The 25,936-nt window shown below is 44.9% G+C and overlaps 1 protein-coding gene across 1 annotated transcript in view; it reads left to right on the plus strand.

The window, feature by feature from the left end:
- The first annotated feature begins 5,092 nt into the window (after positions 1–5,092).
- The window catches only part of AMPD1 (adenosine monophosphate deaminase 1), a 31,808-nt gene continuing 10,964 nt past the window's right edge, over positions 5,093–25,936 (plus strand). Inside the window, exons 1-10 of the mRNA XM_078601344.1 lie at positions 5,093–5,287; positions 6,950–7,184; positions 7,514–7,778; positions 9,521–9,686; positions 10,845–11,061; positions 13,711–13,840; positions 14,784–14,978; positions 16,197–16,328; positions 17,247–17,410; positions 17,702–17,828. Coding sequence (XP_078457470.1) covers positions 5,272–5,287; positions 6,950–7,184; positions 7,514–7,778; positions 9,521–9,686; positions 10,845–11,061; positions 13,711–13,840; positions 14,784–14,978; positions 16,197–16,328; positions 17,247–17,410; positions 17,702–17,828 — 1,647 coding nt within the window. The 5' untranslated portion in view covers positions 5,093–5,271. The remainder of the gene's footprint in view (positions 5,288–6,949; positions 7,185–7,513; positions 7,779–9,520; positions 9,687–10,844; positions 11,062–13,710; positions 13,841–14,783; positions 14,979–16,196; positions 16,329–17,246; positions 17,411–17,701; positions 17,829–25,936) is intronic.

Consider the following 25,936-nt stretch of genomic DNA (forward strand, 5'->3'; position numbering starts at 1 on the left):
GGATAACATGAGCAGAGGCACGAGCACATAGCAAACTACAATTACTAAAAGGCAGTGGAAATTAGTATAAAAATCTAAGCAGGGAGTGATTTGTGTACGCTACAAAAATGCGTAGTGAGGAAAAGCGAAGTTCCTGTGCTCGGTGCAAGCGATTCGCAGACACGGGCTGCATGTCAGCGGTTGGCAGTGATGACATCACTCCAGCCAATTGGCTGCAAAATAGATTTTTGCGCTCATTTTCATGGACGTTAAATCTATAGCAGCTACAGGACGAACAGAGAACTTAATGTCTGATATGGTGGATACCCTCGTTTATGATGCGGGTGGTATCCGCCCCCGTGAAATTAAACCCAGCGTTTAGTGGCAGCAGCAGGGGGAGGCACGCAATAATGGAGCGTGCCTAACAGAGGTGAACGCAGCAAGGTTGTTGATGTTATAACAGTTTATTGTATCGTTATGTTAACCGTGTTAGAAAGGTTATCGATGTTTATATAGTAAAATGCAATGTTGTTAATGTTGTAAGTTATTTCGTGACTTTACCGAAAGAACCAAAGAATATGAATTCCTACAGTCACAACAGTTATAAGTCAAAATTTAACCACCTCTACGGGGAGGGTTTACTCATTTGCCTGATGACGACCGCTTGTGTTGCGATCGAAACGTCGTGATATTTTTATTCACTTTATTTTTATTATTTTTATTTTCTCTATCTACGTGACTTTACCGAAAGAACCAAAGAATAGGCCCCAGCCTTGCTGCCAGAGATTGACGAATGGTGGCCTGTCCGTGCATATGAGAGAACGTGTGGTAGAGTCGAGCAAATATCCTGTTGCGCTCTAATTAAGCAAGTTCAGGGCTGTGCCTTAACCTATGAAGTATATTATTATACTCTTAAACCGACCGCAGTGCGATGCATACATTTAAGCGTGCCAATCGGTGCTTTCATAGCTGGAATTTCACTGGAATCGATCACTGGTTCCTGACTTTCGAAATCTGGATTTGATTCTGAAATGGGTCACCAGTTTTCTGTCGCAACACCAACATTCACATTAAACAACATAAAAAAATATATTCACCAACATGACAATTAAAAACATTTGCTTCAGTTGAACATTTTCTATAGAGTAGCAAGCATCTCGCCCTCCTGCATCTGGTCTGTCTCGTATACATTACTACTGCATCCCTGCATAATCTACTAACCATAAATATGTCTCCAAATTACTGGATCACAATTCTACTTGATCAATAAACTCAGAGCTGCAGACACTTCTTTCTGTAGAAAGACATTCAAGAGCGGTAGCCACGTTTTCTTCCAAACCCTTTCCACTTGAAGGATACACAGCTGGTGTTACTGTATGTTGCTGCATTTTGTGCACTATAAATAGCGACACATGGGTGTGTGCACTTTTACATTCAAGCTTATCAGTGCCTATTTTGTATTCGATATTAATTGCTTTATTTTCAACCTCCAACGAAAAAACTGAACACGTGTGAAGCCCGAATAAGAAAATGTCTTGCCATACACCCGAGTTGCCTCACGTTTGACGGTGGCAGGAGATGGCGTCGGCTGACATAGGTTAGGGCACTGAGCCAGGGCTACTCAGATCCTGGGCATTGCATCCGGGTTTCAGCCATTTTCAATTCTACTTGGGCATTGAGGTAGACGATCTGATGGAGTTGGTTGTTGTGGGTTTGACCACGAAAGTCGGCGCAAATATTAATTGGCTTAGCACTGAATGCAGCCCAGCACTGTCTGGGATAAAATGTGGGGGGCTGTGTATCAGATTGCTGACAGGTGGCATACATAATGTCATCTAAAGTTGACGATGTCAAGTTGCAAAAAAACAACATTCACCTTCCACCATCAAGATTCACACAGCTCCCAAAGCTGTTAAGGACAACAGGCCAGACTGCCTTGCTATAAATATGAAATCTGCCTCCTTCACGCATCTATCACTCAACATTACAAAAACAAGTATTTTTAAACATCAAATCAGCCACACAGCCTTCTGAGAATGCATAATTACAACATCATTGTTACAATACAAGCAAACTCTGGTCTGGTTTTGACGTACAGCAGAAAGAGGCTTGAACCAATTATAGTAAAGTTCTAGTTGTTTATAAGCAAGGACCCTCTCTTAGATATGGATCCGAGTTTGACAGAAAACTATATAATACATAGGAAAATAATCAGTAGCTTTATTGACAATGTTGATCCATACCGATGATTAACAAGACATTATGATAACGTCAAGTGATAAAGCAGCTAGCAGTATACAGTGAGGGAAAAAGGTACTTGATCCCCTGCTGATTTTGTACGTTTGCCCACTGGCAAAGAAATGATCAGTCTATAATTTTAATGGTAGGTCTATTTGAACAGTGAGAGACAGAATAACAACAACAAAATCCAGAAAAACGCATATCAAAAATGTTATAAATTGATTTGCATTTTAATGAGGGAAATAAGTATTTGACCTCCTCTCAATCAGAAAGATTTCTGGCTCCCAGGTGTCTTTTATACAGGTAACGAGCTGACATTATGAGCATACTCTTAAAGGGAGTGCTCCTAATCTCAGCTTGTTACCTATATAAAAGACACATGTTCACAGAAGCAATCAATCAATCAGATTCCAAACTCTCCACCATGGCCAATACCAAAAAGCTCTCCAAGGATGTCAGGGACAAGATTGTAGACCTACACAAGGCTGAAATGGGCTACAAGACCATCGCCAAGCAGCTTGGTGAGAAGGTGACACCAGTTGGTGCGATTAATCGCAAATGGAAGAAACACAAAAGAAGTGTAAATCTCCCTCGGCGTGGGGCTCTATGCAAGATCTCACCTCGTGGAGTTGCAATGATCATGAGAACGGTGAGGAATCAGCCCAGAACTACACGGGAGGATCTTGTCAATGATCTCAAGGCAGCTGGGACCATAGTCACCAAGAAAACAGTTGGTAACACACTACGCCATGAAGGACTGAAATCCTGCAGCGCAAGGTCCCCCTGCTCAAGAAAGCACATATACATGCCCGTCTGAAGTTTACCAATGAACATCTGAATGATTCAGAGGACAACTGGGTGAAAGTGTTGTGGTCAGATGAGACCAAAATGGAGCTCTTTGGCATCAACTCAACTCGCCGTGTTTGGAGGAGGAGGAATGCTGCCTATGACCCCAAGAACACCATCCCAACCATCAAACATAGAGGTGGAAACATTATGCTTTGGGGGTGTTTTTGTGCTAAGGGGACAGGACAACTTCACCGCATCAAAGGGACGATGGACGGGGCCATGTACCGTCAAATCTTGGGTGAGAACCTCCTTCCCTCAGCCAGGGCATTGAAAATGGGTCGTGGATGGGTATTCCAGCATGACAATGACCCAAAACACACGGCCAAGGCAACAAAGGAGTGGCTCAAGAAGAAGCACATTAAGGTCCTGGAGTGGCCTAGCCAGTCTGCAGACCTTAATCCCATAGAAAATATGTGGAGGGAGCTGAAGGTTCGAGTTGCCAAACGTCAGCCTCGAAACCTTAATGACTTGGAGAAGATCTGCAAAGAGGAGTGGGACTAAATCCTGCCTGAGATGTGTGCAAACCTAGTGGCCAACTACAAAAAACGTCTGACCTCTGTGATTGCCAACAAGGGTTTTGCCACCAAGTACTAAGTCATGTTTTGCAGAGGGGTCAAATACTTATTTCCCTCATTAAAATGCAGATCAATTTATAACATTTTAGACATGCGTTTTTCTGGATTTTGTTGTTGTTATTCTGTCTCTCACTGTTCAAATAAACCTATCATTAAATTTATAGACTGATCATTTCTTTGTCAGTGGGCAAACGTACAAAATCAGCAGGGGATAAAATACTTTTTTCCTCACTATAAATCGAAGCACTTTGCATAGTCATGACCCAAGGCAACAGGACATAAGATACTCGGTCTGGACCCGAGCCTGATTTTCAAGTCGCTGGTAGAGTGTGGATGCTGTATGAGATCTTGAAGAGCCTACAAAGGTCTGGTGCACAGATATAGGCACACATATGAAGCACAATGACTGGAACCACAAACATTAGAGGAAATAGGTTTGTATTGTACGCGGTGTACATCATGCACTGTAACTCAGATGTTTCATCTGGCCGTTAGAATGAATCACGATTGGTGACGGTGTTTTATATTTATTATCAAGCGTAGAAATATTTGCAAATATGAGCCAAAGAGGTTTGTCTATTGTGGCATTAGTATGTTGGTACTATTGTCAAACTAACCATAAGTTACTGACGGGCAATGTAAACACCACTCAGTCTTCCTGATATCCTTGTTTAACTAACGATAGGAGCTGTATGAATCTTGACTTGAAGCTTTCGTGACTGCAGGAATTAATATTATTTGGGTTTTTCGGTAAAGTCACGTAGATAGGTTCAAAAATAATAATAAAAAAATAAACAAAAACCACGACGTTTCGATCGCAACACAAGCGACCGTCATCAGGTGGTCGGTCGCTTGTGTTGCGATCGAAACGTGACTTTACCGAAAAACCCAAAGAATAGAAGCTTTATGACTTTTATCTTATTTTCTGCAATTACCATGAGACGATTTTTTGGGGATGACGAGCTCTACTTATCCCGCACCTCCGATTAGCACGGTTGGCTACATACGGTGCGAAAGGTCAACATACATACACACATACTTGCTAATTCGCAATGGGGATGCCATTTTATCGCAGTTAATTGGCGTTTCATTGCATCATATATCCATATTGAATCATCTGCAGTTGATTTGTGAACACAAAACACATCAAAAGTTAGAATGTAGCGTCATTTTCCTCCGGATCGTTCACCAATGCGATTTTTAGAAAAATTCTGCCAGCAGAAGAATGCAAGCCTGAAGAACCCATGTCTTTCAGTGTGACCTCACTCTAGTGGATGTGGATAAAATGCAACGATGTCAAAACGGCATAATGTAACTCCCAGTGTCCACAGGTTTTTGACTGCTGCTCACACACAGCAGCCTTGCCATGGAGTATGGACGAACTCGAAATAAACGCGCATGTCGGATGCATGGAAGCGGCTATTATTATCTGCGTGCTTATGACATTCAGCCATGGCCCCTCACGTGGGGAGGGAGGACCCCGTTGGAGCACGGCAACGTGTGAGGGGGGTTCAAGAGGCCCGTGTGCTGAGCTGGGATGCACACAGGCGCCTGAACCTGCGAGCACGAGGCACGGCGCAGGAGCGGTTCGACTCATCCACACGCACCTGGACGCAAACGAGAGACGATGTTCCACTCAGCCGGTAGGGTCACGTCGCTCGATTCGGGCGCCCAACACAACATGGGTGGAATATTTGTAGAGTTATAAATAGCGCAAAATTTAGACCGTCTGTAACTTTCAGTGTGTCTGACTTTTCATCCATGGCATGCGACAGTGGAGTTGAATATGAACGTACAGTTCAAGATTGGGCAGTACTGCTCACCACCCCAATACTAAATACTCCATAACGTGTCCTGAATTGCACTGCACTCTATACGTGGCGTGATGTGTTTACCTCCGCCAAAAAAAGAGTAGATGCGTCACTGGACATATCACAGCAAGCTGCGAGCAAAGTAATTTGCGTTCACTTTTTTTTATGAACGCTTCCGTTAAAATTCAGACGCAATATTTTCAGCTTAATTTAACGGAATGGTTTAAAACAATTGATTGTTAATCCCAGAGCAGTGTAAGACACGCCTGCGTTGTGATCATGGTGCGATATTTTAAGTTAATTACCCTACCAATCGGATGTTCTTATGTGGAACTCAAATGGCTAAATATGTATTCCCAGACTTACAAACATCCACACTTATCATACGAGCTTTCATAAGATAGGACAGTCATCAAGTTACAATCCCAATTCGCTCCTGGGACCCATTCGTACATCAAACGGTTCGTAAGTCGGAACACAATAATGCACTTTATTTAAATGCACATACGGTCAGTGTCATGGCGTGTGTTACGGTTCTACAAAAAGGGAAGCATTGTTAAACTCTTTTATAATAAATATTGTACATTTGCATGTAAAACTGAAATTATATATACTGCATAGTAAATAAAACGTAAAATAAAGTAACATAAATAGAAAAAAGCTGTTTTATATTCACTTACCTTGAGTCCTGATGCGAGCTTGTCGTCGGAAGGGGGGTAATGAGCCACCACAATTGTTCACACACGGGAGCACGAACACAGACAAAGACACACACACCCCAACTACAAAGATCCCCCGTGTAGCCTTAACATGCTCTTGAGGCAAGTGCTGTTAGCGAGCAACGCCTATGAAGGTCAGCACGGCACATGCCTGGCCGCCTTTGTCTCCCCAGTAGCGATGTTTACACACCGCACCAGATACTCATTTGAGGCTGAGTCGGCCTAGGGGAAGCCCAGGTCCCATTCAGACAATCGTCGCTGGTGTTGATAGTGAGCGGGAATTGAACTTTGGTCGCCAGGTTGGTAACACAAAGACCCCCGTGTAGCTTTAACAAACTGGATGAGCAAGTGCTGTTAGCGAGGAGCACTTATGAAGGCCGGGACGGCACATAAGGGTGTTGTGGGTGGCCAACACCACGCCCGGCCGCCTTTGTCTCCCCAATGGTGATGTTTACACCCCACATCATGGACTGGTGTTGGCCGTGAGCAAGAAGCGAACTCGGGGTTGCCGCTTTGTTCAATATTTTCATGAGCAAGAATAGAGGATTAATAACCCGCCGTTATGTTATTAAATTTCATCATTATGAGCTCCGTATGGGGGTGAAAGCAAAATTCGAATTTAATTTTAAAGTGGTTCAGACTCGCCAACTTTCACTGCTTCAGAAAAACTTTGGGGATGGACAACAACAACAACTTGCATAATAAAAACCTTTTGTTTGTTTGTTTTTAAATAAGGCTTAAAAGTTCATTTTTCCTTTGTCTGCCGATCCATCAGGAGAAGGAGCGGGGGCCCGTGAGCCCCACAATGCCTTCCCAAAGGCCGAGTCGCAGAAGCTCGGGCAGCAAATGCGCGCCCGCGCCGAGCACATCTTCGCCTCGGCCTTCGGAGCAGAGGACACAAAGGAGGAGATCTCTATATTTGATGTCCCTGAGCACTGCCCGATCGGTCACCGCGAGGCCAAGGAGAGGCAGCTTCTGAAGGAGAGCGACCCCGATGCCGTGGGAAAGAGGTGCAAGCGCCGCATGAGGGGACGCGGCTTGCGTCCCATAGTTCACCTCCGCTGCGAGACCTTTTAAAGCATCTGCTCTTCACATTCAGGCTTTTACAAAAATACATCCATTCCTTGTGTGATATTTAAATAGGCAGTAAGTATTACACTCGGCAACCATGGAAATGTTTTGGCCTCAGCATTATGATATTGTTTTGACTATTTAACACGATATTACTGAATTTTTGAGCCTCAAATTGTCTGTGGGTGATATTCGCTTCACTTGCAAGCAAATGCGCATGCTTTGGTTTACGGAACAGTTTGTAAGGCTGAATTGTTCTCTGCTGCAGAAAGAAGAGACTTCTCCGGACCCACACCATCTCAGTGACCATTGTTGGCGCAGATGGCGTGGCCCGGCCTGTGTCGCCCAGCAACTTCCCCCACTCTCCGATCTCTCCCTTCCCTCACTCTCCCGTCTCTTCTGCCGCGCACTCCCCCGGCACGTCTCCGCACTCGCCTGCGAACGATGTGCCACAAATGCTGGCCATGCAACCAGCCTACTCTGACGTGCCCGACTTCCAACGCATGATTGTCATGGGGGACTACGCTGCAGGCGTGAGTTCTTTGCGTGGTCATGTGTTTCTTATTGGCTGCGTGTGGGGTTTTGTTTCTCTCAAGGGGCTCAAAATCCCTGCGTTAATCTTTGAGCCATCGCATTCACAGCATGGCTTTGAATCTACGCAGATACAATTATATATACAGTATGTGAGTGGCTGGCACTGATTGTAACAATTGCATTTACAGTAAATCCTTTTGAAGCCAGAGTCGAGAATTTGGAGGAACACATAGGGCAGTGGTGGGCAACCAAAATAACAACAATATAATTTTTTTTCGAATTCGGTGAACAAAAACCTGAATATTTCAAGAGCCGCAATGGACCTGAATACGCGACAGTGCTCCTTAATAAATAACGTGACAAAGCGATCATTAAAGAGCTGCATGCGGCTCCGGAGCCGCAGGTTCCCGGCCCCTGCCACAGTTCTAATTTCGTGGTTCTGCCAAGTTGCATGAAATTCACAATGGCTGATTTTTTTTGTTGCAGCCTGCAACACCTAGGCACTAACAAGCCGAGTGGTGGGGGGCTAGGGGGCAGCGTTTTGGGAAACGAGGCAGGGGGAGACGGGAGAGAGGCGGGGGAGACGGGAGAGAGGGTGGAAGAGGGCCGGGGGGGTAGCAGGCGCACGGCGGAATTCTAGTTTGGCATCCCGTGACGTGAGGCCGAGGGGCCAGTGAGAGGTGACACCGCCGCCTGCCGTGCTGGGCGAGGGCTGTGGCAGCACAGTCGGGGGAGTGATGCCATGCATGGCACCAGCTGTTGTTGTTGGTGGTGTTGCAATGGCGGTGGTGATGCAGCCGCTATTTGAACCGATAACAACTCGTCACTTGCACACCACGCATCGAGAATCCACTTTATTGTCGCTATCGCACCTGCCAGGATATTGAGAATCTAGGACGTTCGTTCGGCGAGTCTGGACCTCTCTGGTATAGCGACACCCAATCGAGACCGATGGTCCCCAACTCTCACTGCCGTACCCCTTCATGTGAGCCCGGCTCCCAGTGAGCCATTGGAACCTCTTCTCTCTTCTCCTGCCCCATTTGCTATTCATGGGCAGTTAGCCTTATCCAAAATTGCTAAGTCGGACTTATACAATACGCAGTTTTTAATTTACTTTTAGTGACTTGCTTACCTTTTTCTCTATTCTGCACTCCAATCGTGGTGTTCTTGTTGCACTCTCTGCTGTTGTAACTCGCTGCACCACCCATACTGGACATCTGTGAAAAAGAGCTTCATTACCTCATCGGATTCCTCCTGTAACCTAAATGCCGATTCTGATCTGTATGAGCTCGAGAGTTTTAGGACTGACGTCAAAGTTAATCTGCCTCCTTTCAAGTGGGGGATAGTGCAAGGGGCCTGTTCGTTTCGAGGATAATCGATGGTACTCTGGAGCTCGAGACACTGTCTCTTAGCGTCCCTTGTGCAAATAAACCCGGATGTGCCGTGCAATTAGTGCCTTCTCGCGGTGGAGGTTTCAGGGTCTACGCCAACTCTGGTGGTGGTTTCGCTTCGATATCTACGTCACTAAAATGTAGGAACCAGATGAGATCCAGACATCTACCAAAGTTTTTCTTTGGTGTGGCCAGACGTATACTCAATATGTGGGTGCTGCCAAGCTAATGCACATCAACTTTAACATTAATCATGACATGTTTACCCTTCTAGTGCTCACGTGCTGGGACCTGCCCTCACCGCAGTCTTATCCCAGGCCCAATGGACCTCTGTTCCATGTGCGATGCAGGTGACTCTGGAGGACCTGGCAGAGGCAGGCCAGGGCCTGTACCGCGCACTGCTCATCCGTGAGAAGTATATGCGCCTCTCCTTCCAGCGCTTCCCGTGCACCACATCGCGTTATTTGCGCACCATAGAAGGAGAAGCATGGCACGACAGTGACCAGGTTCTGCCCGGTGAGTTATTGTGGTGGCCCCTGTTGGTTCCTTTCTATCGGATTGGGAGAATCGTGGCTCTAGGCCCTGGCATATGGCACTGGGACTACACAGGCAGGGGCATCGTGACTCTGATACAGCCAGCGGATGTATGATTCCCACAACACCGCTCAAGCATCCCTTCTCACGTACAGAACGAGAGTTTGTATCATGGCTGCTGAGCACGTGACGAAATGCCCAAAAAATAATTTGCGGCCAATAACAAACAACACTACATTCATTACACTGAGCAAGGTTCTAAAAACGTAGGAAAATATACAATGGGAGGGAATTCTAAAGGGAAGCAAGGAAGAAAGAAGCAGTGCGGTGGTTGAGCATAGTGTAGAGGAGACAAACCAGGCAGTCTGGTTGATAAAGTCCTCGGCATATAAGAGAGATAGGGAGGTGACTGGTGTGCATCCGTGAGTGCTGCACCATCAATCACAAAGACTGCTTTACATTCAAATCCATTGTGTTCAGTGTGGTAGGAACTGGGTGCTCACCCCACATATGACGGCAGCGGGATTCCGATCTCGGCTGAGTTTGTGTGTTTTACTAGAATAATTATTGTTCAGTTTTAAAGAAGACGGCTTTGGCATTGAAAGGAAAACCAAGCTTCTTCAATGCCTCTTCAATGCCTCCTCAGATTAGTAACACAGCTGATTCATGGCAGCTAAAATGACATTGTTGTGCCAAGCATATTCGTGGTTTTACTTCTCCATTCGAATGCAGCTCAACTTAAAAGCAGCCCTTTGACTTTGACTGTCACTCTGGAATTGCCCTTTACTCCTGGCTGATGCTGATGATTCAAATATCAAATCTCAACGTGTTTCATCATGTAGTAGTGATGGAATATCCACAACCATAGTAGGTAACAAATCGGTACTGAACATTAACAAAATAGCGACTATTATTTGGCGGGAAATTTTTTATTGAAATGTATCTTTAAAAAAACCTCAGGCTCCAAACTTAGAGCTGCAAGCAGTACAACTTAGATTCGGTGTACTGCACAGTCGTGTGGGTCGATGGGATATGGATGCTGGAGCAATTGCATGGTAAAGTGTGGCCATGAGGACTGGCCTTGCAGAATTTCCACCCTTAGTCGAGGCCAAACCAGCCACCAACTTGTCCCACCCACAGTGTTCACTGCTCCGCCCAAGAAGGGAGAGGACCCCCTGTCGCTGGGGGGCATCCCGGAGGACCTGGGCTACAAGGTCACCTCGCGGGACGGTGTGGTGCACGTTTCCAGTGGCGGTGCTGGAGATAAAGAGGCACTGCACCCACTGCCCTACCCGGACATTGACACCTTCATCGACGACATGAACTTCCTGCTCACGCTCATCGCTGACGGGCCAACGTGCGTCCAGCTACCATCCCACTGTGTCGTATGGCAGCTGCCCCTCTCACGAGAACCACATCTTTCAAGATAACTGAAATTATTTATCCATGATAAAGGGGGTTTCATTTTTGGTTACATCGCATAAATATGAATGTGTCGTTAAACCCGCCACCAACCGACACAGCCAATTTAGCAAGGTTTGTCACTTAAACAAAACGTGAAAATTAGTTACTACTTCAGCACACCGATGTGTTTGAGAGTAAACCCATAACATTTACAATTCGAGTACGACGTGTTTCTGGTGATTACAACCAGCGTCATTGGGCGATAGCAAGAATTGTGAAGAAAGTCCAATTTTTAAGCAATAATAACCCAAAAACATGTAATTATGGATAATATTTGTCGTGAAAGCCTATGTGTTAAACTAAAATTATATACAGTGAGGGAAAAAAGTATTTGATCCCCTGCTGATTTTGTACGTTTGCCCACTGACAAAGAAATGATCAGTTTATAATTTTAATGGTAGGTTTATTTGAACAGTGAGAGACAGAATAACAACAAAATCCAGAAAAACGCATGTCAAAAATCTTATCAATTGATTTACATTTTAATGAGGGAAATAAGTATTTGACCCCCTCTCAATCAGAAAAATTTATGGCTCCCAGGTGTCTTTTATACAGGTAACGAGCTGAGATTAGGAGCACACTCTTAAAGGGAGTGCTTTATTACCTGTATAAAAGACACCTGTTCACAGAAGCAATCAATCAATCAGATTCCAAATTCTCCACCATGGCCAAGACCAAAGAGCTCTCCAAGGATGTCAGGGACAAGATTGTAGATCTACACAAGGCTGGAATGGGCTACAAGATCATCGCCAAGCAGCTTGGTGAGAAGGTGACAACAGTTGGTGCGATTATTCGCAAATGGAAGAAACACAAAAGAACTGTCAATCTCCCTCAGCCTGGGGCTCCATGCAAGATCTCACCTCGTGGAGTTGCAATGATCATGAGAATGGTGAGGAATCAGCCCAGAACTACACGGGAGGATCTTGTCAATGATTTCAAGGTAGCTGGGACCATAGTCACCAAGAAAACAGTTGGTAACACACTACGCCGTGAAGGACTGAAATCCTGCAGCGCCCGCAAGGTCCCCCTGCTCAAGAAAGCACATATACATGCCCGTCTGAAGTTTGCCAATGAACATCTGAATGATTCAGATGACAACTGGGTGAAAGTGTTGTGGTCAGATGAGACCAAAATGGAGCTCTTTGGCATCAACTCAACTCACCGTGTTTGGAGGAGGAATGCTGCCTATGACCCCAAGAACACTATCCCCACCGTCAAACATGGAGGTGGATACATTATGCTTTGGGGGTGTTTTTCTGCTGAGTGGACAGGACAACTTCACCGCATCAAAGGGACGATGGACTGGGCCATGTACTGTCAAATATTGGGTGAAAACCTCCTTCCCTCAGCCAGGGCATTGAAAATGGGTCGTGGATGGGTATTCTAGCATGACAATGACCCAAAACACACGGCCAAGGCAACAAAGGAGTGGCTCAAGAAGAAGCACATTAAGGTCCTGGAGTGGCCTAGCCAGTCTCCAGACCTTAATCCCATAGAAAATCTGTGGAGGGAGCTGAAGGTTCGAGTTGCCAAACGTCAGCCTCGAAACCTTAATGACTTGGAGAAGACACTATGAGATCTCCTTTACCAGTGGCAAAATATAGTAATACGTTTTTACCCTTTTAACTGGTACAAAATCATCATGTTTGCAATAACCTCAACACAAGAAGTCAAAATGCAAACAAAAATAAACAACTCTGATGATGATAATGATATGCACTGACCTTGAAGTTGATTGGTCCACACACGAGACAGCTTTCTTTAGAGCCTAGTCTCCATTGGTGTTGAACCAGATGACGCCAAAAGGCGTACAACTCAAAGAAAGCGCACTATCAGAGTATTGAGAGCTCGGGGTAAGCATTTACACGATGAGATCTCCTTTACCAGTGGCAAAATATAGTAATAGGTTTTTACCCTTTTAACTGGTACAAGGCATCATGTTTGCATTTTGACTTCTTGTGTTGAGGTTATTGCAAACATGATGCCTTGTATAAAGGTGTCAGATTTTGTACCAGTGGAGGGAGCTGAAGGTTCGAGTTGCTAAACGTCAGCCTCGACACCTTAATGACTTGGAGAAGATCTGCAAAGAGGAGTGGGACAAAATCCCTCCTGAGATGTGTGCAAACCTGGTGGCCAACTACAAGAAACGTCTGACCTCTGTGATTGCCAACAAGGGTTTTGCCACCAAGTACTAAGTCATGTTTTACAGAGGGGTCAAATACTTATTTCCCTCGTTAAAATGCAAATCAATGTATAACATTTTTGACATGCGTTTTTCTGGATTTTTGTTGTTGTTATTCTGTCTCTCACTGTTCAAATACACCTACCATTAAAATTATAGACTGATCATTTCTTTGTCAGTGGGCAAACGTACAAAATCAGCAGGGGATCAAATACTTTTTTCCCTCACTGTACATGCCAGTGTTACGCTACGTGGAGTCATATACGTTGGTATTTTTGCCCATTTTTTGCACAATTGTGAGTTTCTGAATGCATCGCCCTAATTACAAACCTCTGTTTCTACGTTGACAACGCCCAACAGAAAGACCTTTTGCCACCGACGGCTCAACTTCCTGGGGTCAAAGTTCAACTTGCATGAGATGCTCAACGAGATGGCGGAGATGAAAGAGCTGAAGGAGGTGGCACACAGAGACTTCTACAACGTCAGAAAGGTGCATCGTCCATATCCACGGGCTCGGGTGGACCTGTACAGTCTGTTGTCCTGTAATGCCGCATGTTGTTTTCATAACGCGAATTGGATACAACGTTACCAATGTTTATGGAACACAATTTTTATGACGTGGATACGAATTGGATATAACACAATCGAGAAAATGGAACTACGTCGCACGCGTAGGAATAAGCAGTCGTACGACCGCCTCTGTGTAGCATCATCACACAAGGCGTGATGCTGCTGGATGCTTCTAGACACTACTCACGCGCCTCAGTCTTTGTTCAGCCTGCATACGCATCTTACGTTTTATCGCAGACTGTTCTTTACCCTATATTATATTATTTATTATAACGCGATTTTTACACAATGCGGTGTTCTTCAGGAACGCAACTACCGCGATATAGAAGAACAGACTGTATAACTATGACAATTTGTTTCTGATAGAGCGCCCTCCTTTATCCTGGGGAATCCCAAGAGCTCTCGACGTGCCATAAAAGACTTTATTCTCTAACAAATTCGAAGAGCGCCCCCAGTGGCAGCTGTCCCAAGTGGGCACAAGGTCACTCAACACCTGGTCTAATATACCAGTTACCTGGAGACTCAGGTGAAGGCACCGCGTGACGAAAGACACCTCGAGAGTGGAATACGAGGAGGAAACTCCACGGTACAAAATCATCGGTGCCATAAATTGGGCAAAATATGGTGTGAATTTTTTTTATTGCGGAATAACAATGAGAAAAATAACTTTCATGCAAGACTCGGTAAAAGAGCATCACACGAATGATTACATACCAGGGAACATCCGAACTCGAACTTGCACAGCAGTTGCCTTGGCGTTGTTGCCGATGAACGGCCGCGCGCGCATATTTACGTATGTTGAACTTCTTCCGTATTGTACATAGCCGGCCGTGCTTAATTGGAGGTGCGGCTGCTGCGCGCAGGTGGACACGCACATCCACGCCGCAGCCTGCATGAACCAGAAGCACCTGCTGCGTTTCATCAAGCACTCATATCTGGTTGACCCAGAGCGTGTGGTGCGCGTCAAGGACGGCGTGCCCGTCACCCTGCGCCAGCTCTTCGAAAGCCTCAAGCTGCACCCTAACGATCTGACGGTCGACTCACTGGACGTGCACGCGGTGAGGCTCGCCTCTCGCCGCACTGACGCCTCTGCAACGTTCTCCCTCGGGCCCTCAAAGGCCTACCGTTGGGAGTGGCGGACAGATAAATCGAGCGATCTTCCTCCACCCCCCGTCCGTCTGTCGTGTTACTCTCTGTGTAGAGTTGTCTCACAATTGCCTTAGCGAGTGTGTGTCTACTCGTGTGCGCTTGGATGACTGGCTCGATGCGTCGTGCCCACGTCAGCGAATTCGGCTCCCGTTTTCCAGTGGCATTCCCCAAGCTACTGATTGGCTGCAGAGTTTCTTTGCGGAAGGGGGTCCATTCATTATTCACGACAAAGCGGGATAAATGTTTATATGTGGCTTAAGTGCGTAATTTTTTTCTCGTTCCAGCACTAAATAATGCATCCCTAATAATAGTTATTTGGTATTCGTGCCATTCTTATAGCACAGGGCTATCACAAAGACGCCGTGTTTCACAGATGCATATACGCTACCAGTAGGGAGTAATGTTACTAATTTGGAGTAATTTGCGGGTCACCCCGTGACGCCGGCAACACAATTTCCTACTCGTTGTGAATACAATCAGACGTTGTTTAATGTTCATTGTGCAGCAGGTGGTGCATACATTATGGTCCGTAACCCAGTGTGAACCAGGGCGGCCTGCTGGTTTCGAGCCAGGAATCTGTGCAACAAGCGGCAAATGCGGCTACTCATGGACCACGTCACCCCTGCTAGGCAGACATTGTGCAAAAGCATCAACTAACGCCGAGTCGAAGCCATGGTGTCTTTATAAAATGGGCAATAGCGTTGTTGTCCATCTGTACTGATGGACCGGAGCGAAGCCCCTAGTAAACATTCCACCGCTTGACTCCTTGTATAGCGATGCTCATTCTCTTTATTCTGGACGAGGGTTGAAAGGTCAAGTCAGCCTCCAAAGCGCACCATCACTTGGTTCATATTACAGCTAATGAACATAAATAATAAACACTTGGTGCAAGAATTAATCCCGAGCGGCTGTTTGGAGTCGAAAGAAGAATGTTTGCAGTGCTGGCTTGGTGTCCTGAGCTACCGGGCCACCTGCTTTGTCATTAAATCAAACGAACATTGGATTATCATCTATTGCGACACATAAGCCGATCAGCCTTAAGTTGTTTGAAATGCTATCTGATCCACAACTAAGAGTATGATCATCACCGTATGTTGTTCCACTTTTCAATCTCCGCCCACTCCAAGGGCCGTCAAACATTTCACCGTTTTGACAAGTTCAACTCCAAGTACAACCCAGTGGGGGCCAGCGAGCTGCGGGACCTCTACATCAAAACCGACAACCACATCAAGGGAGAGTACTTCGCCACCATCATCAAGGTGCCACCGTCGCGTCCCCCCCCCCCGCACGTCTCTCCATGGCCACGTCTCAGTCGCTGCCTCTGAACAGCGCTTCATGGCAGCTGTTTTGCAGAAGCTACAAACTCCGACTTATAATTTCCTAGTTTAAGTGAAGACAGGATTTCTCCACAACTCTGGATATCACCTGATGTTGCTTATTGTAATTATCGGTGAAGCGTCATATTCGAATTGTAAATGTTGTGGGTTTACTTTCCAATACGCCGGAGTGTTGAACTTGTAACAAATTGGCATGCTGTTTACGTGACAAACCTTAATAATTGGCTGTGTCGGGTGGTGGCAAGTTTAACGACACATTTAACTCAAAAACATATTTTATGGATAATATTGGTTGCGAAGGCCTACGTGTTAAACTTAGGTGAATCGGTTCACTGGAATGTTATGGAAGCTGCTTCAGCAATACTTTCTCCATCACGGGCGGGGGGGAGGAACGCGGTCCATGAACGTGCAGTTAGAATAGTAGGGGGTTGCAAGAACGGGCCCTAGGTTCGATTCCCGACTCAGGCCCCTTTCTGTGTGGAGTTTGTATTGTCCTCCCCCTGTCCTCAGAATGTGTGCATGAGCGTGTACGTGCTCACGAACAGCACTTGCCCAACAAGTCTTTGTAAAGTTTGAATGTTGTCGCCAAGTTTGGCCTGGGTTTCCACCAGGTTCTCCAGTTTCCGTCCATAGCCAAACACACAATCACACACACAATTTATTGGCATTGGCCAAACATCCCAATGCTGAACAATTATTAGAAAATCACTCAATTAGGTGAAAATTGAGGAGGATCCTCTTGAAAGAGTCTAGAAACTCAGTAAGACCCTCCTGGGTGAATGAGTATAATAATAAAATCATCTGTTTTGAAATGAGACGTTCCCCTTGTGCTGCTGGCAGGAGGTGGCATCGGACCTGGAAGAAAGCCGGTACCAGCACGCAGAGCCGCGCCTCTCCGTGTACGGAAGCAAGAGGGACGAGTGGCACAAACTGGCCGACTGGTTCATCCAGCACCGCGTCTACTCGCCCAACCTCAAGTGGATGATTCAGATGCCACGTATTTAGTAAGTGTCACGTCGGCCTGGGATGGGTTTAGGAGGGCAGTGGTTGTGGTGAAGCTGTGCTTCCAAACCAAATTATGTTACCAGGAGAAGCCGTTTCGCTACAAGCCATGCCCACTTCAATCTCGGTTTCCAAACAGCCTCATAGACGAGTCTGTGTTAGTTGAAATAAATAGAAAGATCAGCTGGGCACTTTAAGCAGAATATGCTACCTGTTGATCCGTTATTGACTTATGGGTGAGGCCACAATTGTCTGACCACATCTGTGTCGTTAAATGTTGTGTCCGTGATCAGTGACATCTTCAGAGCGAAGAACCTCGTCTTAAACTTTGGCACCATGCTGGACAACATCTTCCTCCCGCTGTTCGAGGCAACGATCAACCCAAACCAGCACAAGCACCTGCACGTCTTCCTCAAACACGTACGGAGCTCGCCAATGAGCTCATACACACGCGTGGGGAAACAGTTTGAAATTACTATGATTCTGTCATCATTCAAACCAGGCTTGAGCATCTGTGGAAACACATCCAGACATCCAATACGTACACGTGCAAGTGGAGTATGCATAAAATACAGAGATCCTCCGTATAGCCTTAGCAGACTGTTTGGGCAAGTGCTTTTAGCGAGCACCTAATAAAGGCCGGAATGGCACACGAGGGGGTAGGTGGCCAGCACCATGTCCTGCCCATTTTGACCTAGGGGATACCCAGGACCGGTTCAAATATATGCCACTGTTATTGGTCGTGAGCAGGAATCGAACTGAGATCGCTGGGTTCGGAGCACAGCGTGCTAACCACTACACTATCACTCCCCGCTGTACCGCCCCCCACTGTACCTGGTGCAGTGTGTGAACATCGCCACTGGGGAGACAAAGGCGGCCGGGCGTGGTGTTAGCCACAGTTAGCCTCCATAGGTGCTGGTTCGTAGCGCAGCACACTAACCACTACGCCACCGCTCCTCAAAAGTACGCACGCACGCACACACATTGGAAAGTGCAGGCCCACATTGTGTATGCAAGCTTGTGAGACGGCTCAGGCACCACCTTCGGCTTGTGTGGAAAAGTGTGCACAAATGCATGGTCTTCCTCAGCTTCTTGTAATTATACATTTTTCATTCAAAGACATTCATATTCAATATTTTAGTTTTCTCATTACTTGTCCAACGAATCTTAACTTGCCTTTTCTCAATTTTTTTCTGGTTAATTTTATTCTTATACCCGCTATTCATAATACATTTACATTGCTCATCTTTGTCTGTCCATGAAATGTTTAACATCCTTCTTAAAATGCACATTTATGTTGCTTATATTGCTTCATAGGGTCTTTGTAATTGTCCAGCTTTCACATCCATACAGCACAACAAACCTGCATGTGAAACACTAAAGTATTGTTATTTTTCTTCTTGGTTCTTTCGGTAAAGTCACGTAGAAGGGAAATAATAAAATAATAAAAATAAAACATAATAAAATAATTCTCACGACGTTTCGGCCACAACGCAATCAGCCGTCCTCAGGTGAAGACCAGGTCTGTCGGGGAGACAGCGTCTGAATGAAACACCACCACGCTTGGAGCGTATATTTAAGCTGGGTTGGAAGGGGAAGAACGCCTTGACAAAATAATTTGCATATCAAGAGGAATTTAGCATATATATGGGAAATGCAGATATGTGATTAGCACTACTTGGGAAATGCGTCAGAGGTGGGCGGGGGGTTTCAAAGTCATATTATGCCCGTGCATTATGCAGGATTAGCAGCATCAAAGGGAGGGGATAGGGGTAGCATTAATAAAGGGAAGGAATGTTAATAGTATGTAGCTGCAGTAACTAAACAACCACGTAAAAAACGAAAGTATAAACTACATAGTATCATCAATATACTAAATATACTCTCCAATAAGCGGAGCTACTAACAGTAATACATTACAATTCTATGTCGCAAAAAATATAATATGCTCCCAGCTAAACTTTTTTCCCTTACATCACACGGGTCTACCCCGTACTATATACTGCCATAGACAAACCCAACATTAAATGATATACTGTATTACTATACACCAGAGGTGGGACAAAGTCATTGTTATGCAAGTCCAAGTCGAGTCGCAAGTCATCAAATTCATGACTCGAGTCTGACTCGAGTCCAAGTCACATGACTCGAGTCCACATCTCATAGGTGGGACAAAGTCATTGTTATGCAAGTCCAAGTCGAGTCGCAAGTCATCAAATTCATGACTCGAGTCTGACTCGAGTCCAAGTCACATGACTCGAGTCCACACCTCTGCTATACACCACCCTATATCTTAGAATAATACATAGTGTAATATTACACTATGTATTATTCTATCCACCCTACTGTATATCACACTGCTGTATATTCACTATACAATTACGATACTATATATTACCTTATACATTGTATTAAACATTACAATTTTATACTATTTATTATTATACAATCTGCTATACACTATACCATTGACCGTCGCGTGAAAGATACTAAGAGGAAGCAACGAAATATGTCAATGGGAGAGTGGTAGTAGGAGACTTGCAGCGGAGCAAAGAATCCATTCCCTGCGGAGAATACAAGATATAAAGTCAATGCCAGTGAGTGGACTGCAGTCTGAAAGTCACCGTAAACGTGAACACAATCAGTTAAGATCCGAAATGGTTTATTACATCCTTCCAATGATTGCGGAGCCAGAATCCATCTTCTCGGTTGAAATTGTCTCTGTGTTTGTATATGTGGATTGCCTCATGAACGAATCTCTCATGGTAGTCAGATGGCTTGCAGAGAACCTCTGTCTTGGAGAAGTCAATGTCATGTGAGCCCACTGAATTCTAACAGTGATCTGCCACGGCTGAGGTGTTTGTCCTACCGTGTTTCAGGTCTGCTTTATGTTCACGGATGCGGTCCGAGACATGTCGTTTGGTTTCTCCAATGTAACTGCTACCACAGAGGCAACTTAGTTTGTAGACGCCAGGGTACTGTATGTCTGGAACCACATCTTTTACAGACGGGACCAGATCACAGGTACTGTACCTGGATCTTGTGTTTAATCAGGATTTTGGAGATTTTTGTGACCTCAGCAATGTAGGGTAAGGTGATGGTTTTGAAAGGCTCAACAGGATCCTTCTTGATGGTTGGAGTGATGGCTTTGCGGATTGTGTAGTCGGAGTAACCATTACCCTTAAGAGCTTGGCGTACGTGTTTGAGTTCATTGGCAATGTGTTCCTGGTCGGAGATGCATTGGTCTCTATTGTTATTAATGTCTTATTTTTCAACATACATCCCATTTTCTGAAATATATATTTTGTCGGCGCTATTTTTCTGTTACACACCTTCCACCTCCTGTGATCACACGACCTCGATGATTATAATTCTCCACCTACTTCACGTTGGTGTCACTTACTTTTACTTGAGATTCAGCTAAGATTTCTTCTTTTATATGACCATGCAGACACTGGTTTTACAGTTGATTGTTCATGCGTTCTTTTAGCCATCATATTTATAGTTTGACCACTAACTGCTACTCCATGCAACTCCTCTGTCTGATAATTATGTCACGATGCTGTACATAGAAAACAAATGAGGTGCTCATAAACACCCTCATCTCACTCCTCTCCTGAAGCACGGACACTCACTCACCTCTCCGTCAACTCTAATGGCTGCCGTTTGCTCCCAATTTAGATGCATTATTACTCTAAGTCCTTTTCCATGTATATCAAAGTTCCCCAGCACTGTCATTCACGATGTATCACTTCATGGAAAGCATTTGTTTAGTCAATATAACATAAAAATGTTTCGGAATTTATATCGCCAATTTGATGTCAATGTGGCCTTTTAGTCCCCTTGTCTTACACAACGCTCTTTGCTATTTCTAGATTTAATTTACTCCTTACTCTTTCCATTGACACTCTTAATATCATATAAGTAATGTGATTCACCTGATGTATTGTTCCATGTGATTAACATTTTGTTGTACCATGTTCTTTAGCAAGGGCAATGAACATTGACTTACCCAGATCTTCTGGTATACATTCCACGTAATAAATTGCATTTGGTAATTCTCCACATGCTTACATAGTTCACAAACACTAGCTTGTGAATACGCACGTTTGCACGCGCAAGCGTACAAATGTGTGGACATTCAATGTACGAGTGGAGGCGCACTTGGTGCACTCATGTGTGCGTAATTCCACGATCTGCACTACATAGTGACCATATAGTATACTACACAGGGGTATACTGTGATGACTAAAATGCAGCTCAATCCCTGGGTGGCAAAGCAATTATTCTACGCCAGGAATAAATATTTTCAGACACTGAAAATTATTTTAGTAGCATCCCAGAATACTTTGTGACCAAGTTTGAACTTGGCCTGTCATAGGTTTATCTTCAGCCCAGACACTGCATACTCCAGGGGTGAGAGTGTGCGATATACTTGGCCCATGGGTCAGCAACCTTTCAAAGAAGAGGAAGAGCCATTTTTCTAGTTTATGGCTTTGACCAAAATATTTCTAGAGCCACATCACACGCAGAGCAACTTGTACACAAACACAGCAGTGGGTATACAGCAGATGACAAATTTTGACGAACAAAATAGGTGGTGGAATGAACTGCGTCTATTTACTTTAACTCCCCCCCCCCCCCTTAGTTATTTTGTAACAATACAGTTTGACTGTTGTACATTTTGTTGTTACCTAGAGGCCCATTCCCTGCCACATTTAATCAATTATTTTTGCGTAAAATTATGTTAAATATAAAACAAAAATTTACGGCTGCCCGCAAGGGGGCCCGAAAGGGGGCAACCAAAGAGCCACATGCGGCTCCGGAGTCGCAGGTTGCCAACCCCTTAGCCTCTTAACACTCTGCTGGACGCTAAAGACAGGACAATAATCACACAATCAAGCAAAGAAGCACATGTTGCTACCTCAATGTGAGGAGGCTGCATTTGCTTTTAATAATTAAACACGAAATTGTAACTAGTGGGTTAATTACGGCAGCATTGTAAAATAATTTGACTTATGAGGGCATCCGAGTGTAGCAATGGTACTTTGCAGGCGGCAGGGTGGTGGAGTGTTAACACCGGTGCCTCACAGACAGAAGGGTCTGCGTTCAATGTCTGTCTCGTTGCGCCTTGCTGTGTGGATTTTGTATGTTGTCCCCCTGTTCTTCATGGGCTTTCCTCCGGGTTCTCCACTTTCCTGACATGATCAAATGTTTATATATATAGTGGTGTTAACTACTCGCTGTTCGCAAACTGTGAGAGAGCGGATCGTAAACAAGATTTTCCCGCTCAATCAAACGGTCAGGGTCAAAGGGGGTGAGGTAGGATCCAAACGCCAGATTGGGAAGGACCAATCGGAGGGTCCCACAAGGTGGCCGGGGATTGGACAACTCGGCCACGAACAGGTATAAAAGCCAGCGCGCTGAGAGCTCTTGGCCAGTTCTGCTACACGAAGACCCAAGTCGGCCGAATACATCTAGGACCCTGGACCAAGCCCTCCAGCCCTTATCAGGGCTAGGGCTCAGTGTAACCAGTGGTCAGGGAGAGATCCCCTAGGTCCAGCCAGAGGACGCTGGTTATAGCAGGGAGATTAGATAGCCTGCAAGGTCCGGAGGCTGTGTCTCCTCAGGGTAACGGGTGAGGGGACCATATACCCCCTTTGTGTGATAGGGACTGTGAATTAAGATAATAAACAGTGTGTGCCATAAATAAGTTTAGAAGTCTGTCCTTTACAACACTACATATATATACAATGTAACTGGCATTGGCCAGACATCACAATGATTTAAAAAAATACCTACAAATTATCCAACTAAAATTACACACGGCAAAAAACAATTGGCAGGACCCTCCTGAAATAAGTTATTGGGACTCAGTGAGGCTTTCTTGGGCAAATGAGCACAATAATAAAAATACATGATGAAAAAATCATAATAGGTTTTACCATGTCTGGCAATAAAATAGGTGTTAAGATCTTCAAACACCAAAGAGATACCTTTTGCAAGGCATCAAGTTTGCATTAACCACACATACTTGTGGTGAACATGCAAACAAATATGCTCTGATAACACTATGTAATACAATTTTTGGCCCTGGGTAGTAAGTGTTATTTTTTTATTGCTTATGCCTAAAAAGTATTTTTAAAATGGCTATTATTCCCCACATACTTTGCTTTTGTGACCAGGACAATGATATTTGAAAATGTACCTATTTTCAATGAGAAAACGGGCGAATTTGTGTCTTTTCGTTCACATTAAGTCAGAAGAAAAAACATATTAATCAAAATTAACATGTATTTATATTGAAGTAATACAAAAATTCCTACAAAAGATTTAGAAGTGAGTAGTTTTTAGAGATTTACGAATATATTGTAAATCACATTCACGAATCAGACCCCAAATGTAGTCTCTCATCATGTTCTCATTATACTGTCTTTGGTAGCGGCGTTCAAATTCCAGTATATCCTGGTGGAAGCGCTCGCCCTGGTCCTCCGTGTATGCTCCCATGTTTTCCTTGAATGTATCAAGATGAGCATCAAGGATATGAACTTTGAGGGACATCCTACAGCCTCTTGTGCCATAGTTCTTCACCAGAGTCTCAACCAGCTCCACATAGTTTTCGACCTTGTGATTGCCCAGGAAGCCCCGAACCACTGTGGCAAAGCTGTTCCAAACCACTTTCTCCTTACTAGTGAGCTTTTTGGGGAATTAATTGCACTCCAGGTTCTTCTTTATCTGTGGTCCGACGAAGACACCGGCTTTGACCTTTGCCTCAGACAGCTTAGGGAAAAAGTCTTGAAGGTACTTGAAGGCTCCCGACTCCTTATCTACAGCTCTGGCAGTGGTGGCATCAGCACCTTCCAGGGGTCCACCAATGGCTCCCACTTGACGTTGTTCCTCCCCACAGAGAACTCTGTGGCCAGTCCCGCCTGTGGTAGTGCGCCTTGGTGTCCCGTGATAGCAGGTGAATTCTTGCCAGTCCGACGTTTGGATGGGTCCACCAAGCATACGTAGCAATTGCTTTAGTGATCAGTGGGTTCCCGCCAAATTCTTGGGATGGCGAACTTCATTGCTCTCTTTTCCCCTGTGTACCATCCTACAAAAATAAATGTATTTCACCCATGATTAATGTGTAAGAGATCCTCGCAACATTTTTAACATATTATATATATTTTTTAATAACATTGAAAATTGTAAAACATTTTAAAATTAAAAACTTTTACAATTAATATGTTTTTAACAAATTTCATAACATAAAATTCCGAGCAACAATTGTGCATCTTACCTTCCAGAGTTTTTTTGCATTTCTCACAGGTGAAATGAGGTCCCCAGGGATTGTCTTGATCCCCAACAGGCATGCCGAAATATGCCTTGTAGGCCTCACACATCTTAGCAGATGCTTCCACATAGTACTTTTTCGCTCTTGTCTTGATAAATTGGCCACAGACATAGCAAAATGCGTCTGCCGGATGTTTGCAGCCTCTTCATGCCATCTCAGAAAAATGCTGATATGTATCCACTTAGGCAGCTGGAACTAAACTGAATTGGTGGGCTTAAGGCCCCTGTATTTATACTACTATTTATATTAGTGGAAAGTTTTAGAATGTTCTAGAAGTTACTCCAAGTTTACTCAGCACTGAATCTATCAGGAATTTTCATTGAAAATAGGTAAATTTCAAAATATCACTGTCCTGGTCACAAAAGCAAAGTTCGTGGGGAATAATAGCCATTTTCTGTACTTTTGAGGTATAAGAAATTAGAAGATACCACCTACTACCCAGGGACAATTTTTGTTGTTACACAGTGTAATATATGCATTGTCTTTGAAACTGATTGGCCTACACCAAAGACAGCCTTATTTATGGCTTTGTCTCACCATGCTAAGACTGTCAGGTACCTGTGTGTGTGTGCCATGGGAAGTGGTGGTTTGTGCCATGAAGAGTGGCAAATATTTGAACCCGTCCTGGGCCTCCACTAGGTCGTCTAAGCCTTAAATGGGTAGCTGGTGCAATGGAGACAAAGGCAGCTGGGCGTGTGCTGGGTGTTGGTCATCCATCCCCCCGTCTGCTGTACTGACAAGAATAGATGCTCACTAACAGCACTTGCTCCAAGTCTGCAAAAGGCTATATGAGAGAGGTTTGTCTGTGTTGAGCACACGTGGGGAGCAGATGGAAGTGTAGTAGTTAGCGAGCACCTATGAAGGCCGGAATGGTACACGAAGGGGTGGGTGGGTGGCCAGCACCACGCCTGACCGTTTTTGTCTCTCTAGTGGCGACATTTACACACCAAACCAGGTACTCACTTGAGGCCGAGTCAACCTAGGGGAGGCCCAGGGCCGGTTGAGATGATCGTCACAGGTGTTGGTAGCCGTCAGCGGGAATTGAACCCAAGTCGCCGGGTTCAGTTGCGCAGCGCGCTGCCCGTTGCTCTACCGCTCCCCGCTATGGACGGCCCCGACTTCTGCATACGGGGTGGTTCTCGCTAGGCGGAGGTTATCATGCACACCAAAGGCAACCTTTACAGACTGT

Source organism: Lampetra planeri, chromosome 16, assembly GCF_965212315.1.
Source record: "Lampetra planeri chromosome 16, kcLamPlan1.2.h2, whole genome shotgun sequence".
Lineage (NCBI taxonomy): Eukaryota > Metazoa > Chordata > Hyperoartia > Petromyzontiformes > Petromyzontidae > Lampetra > Lampetra planeri.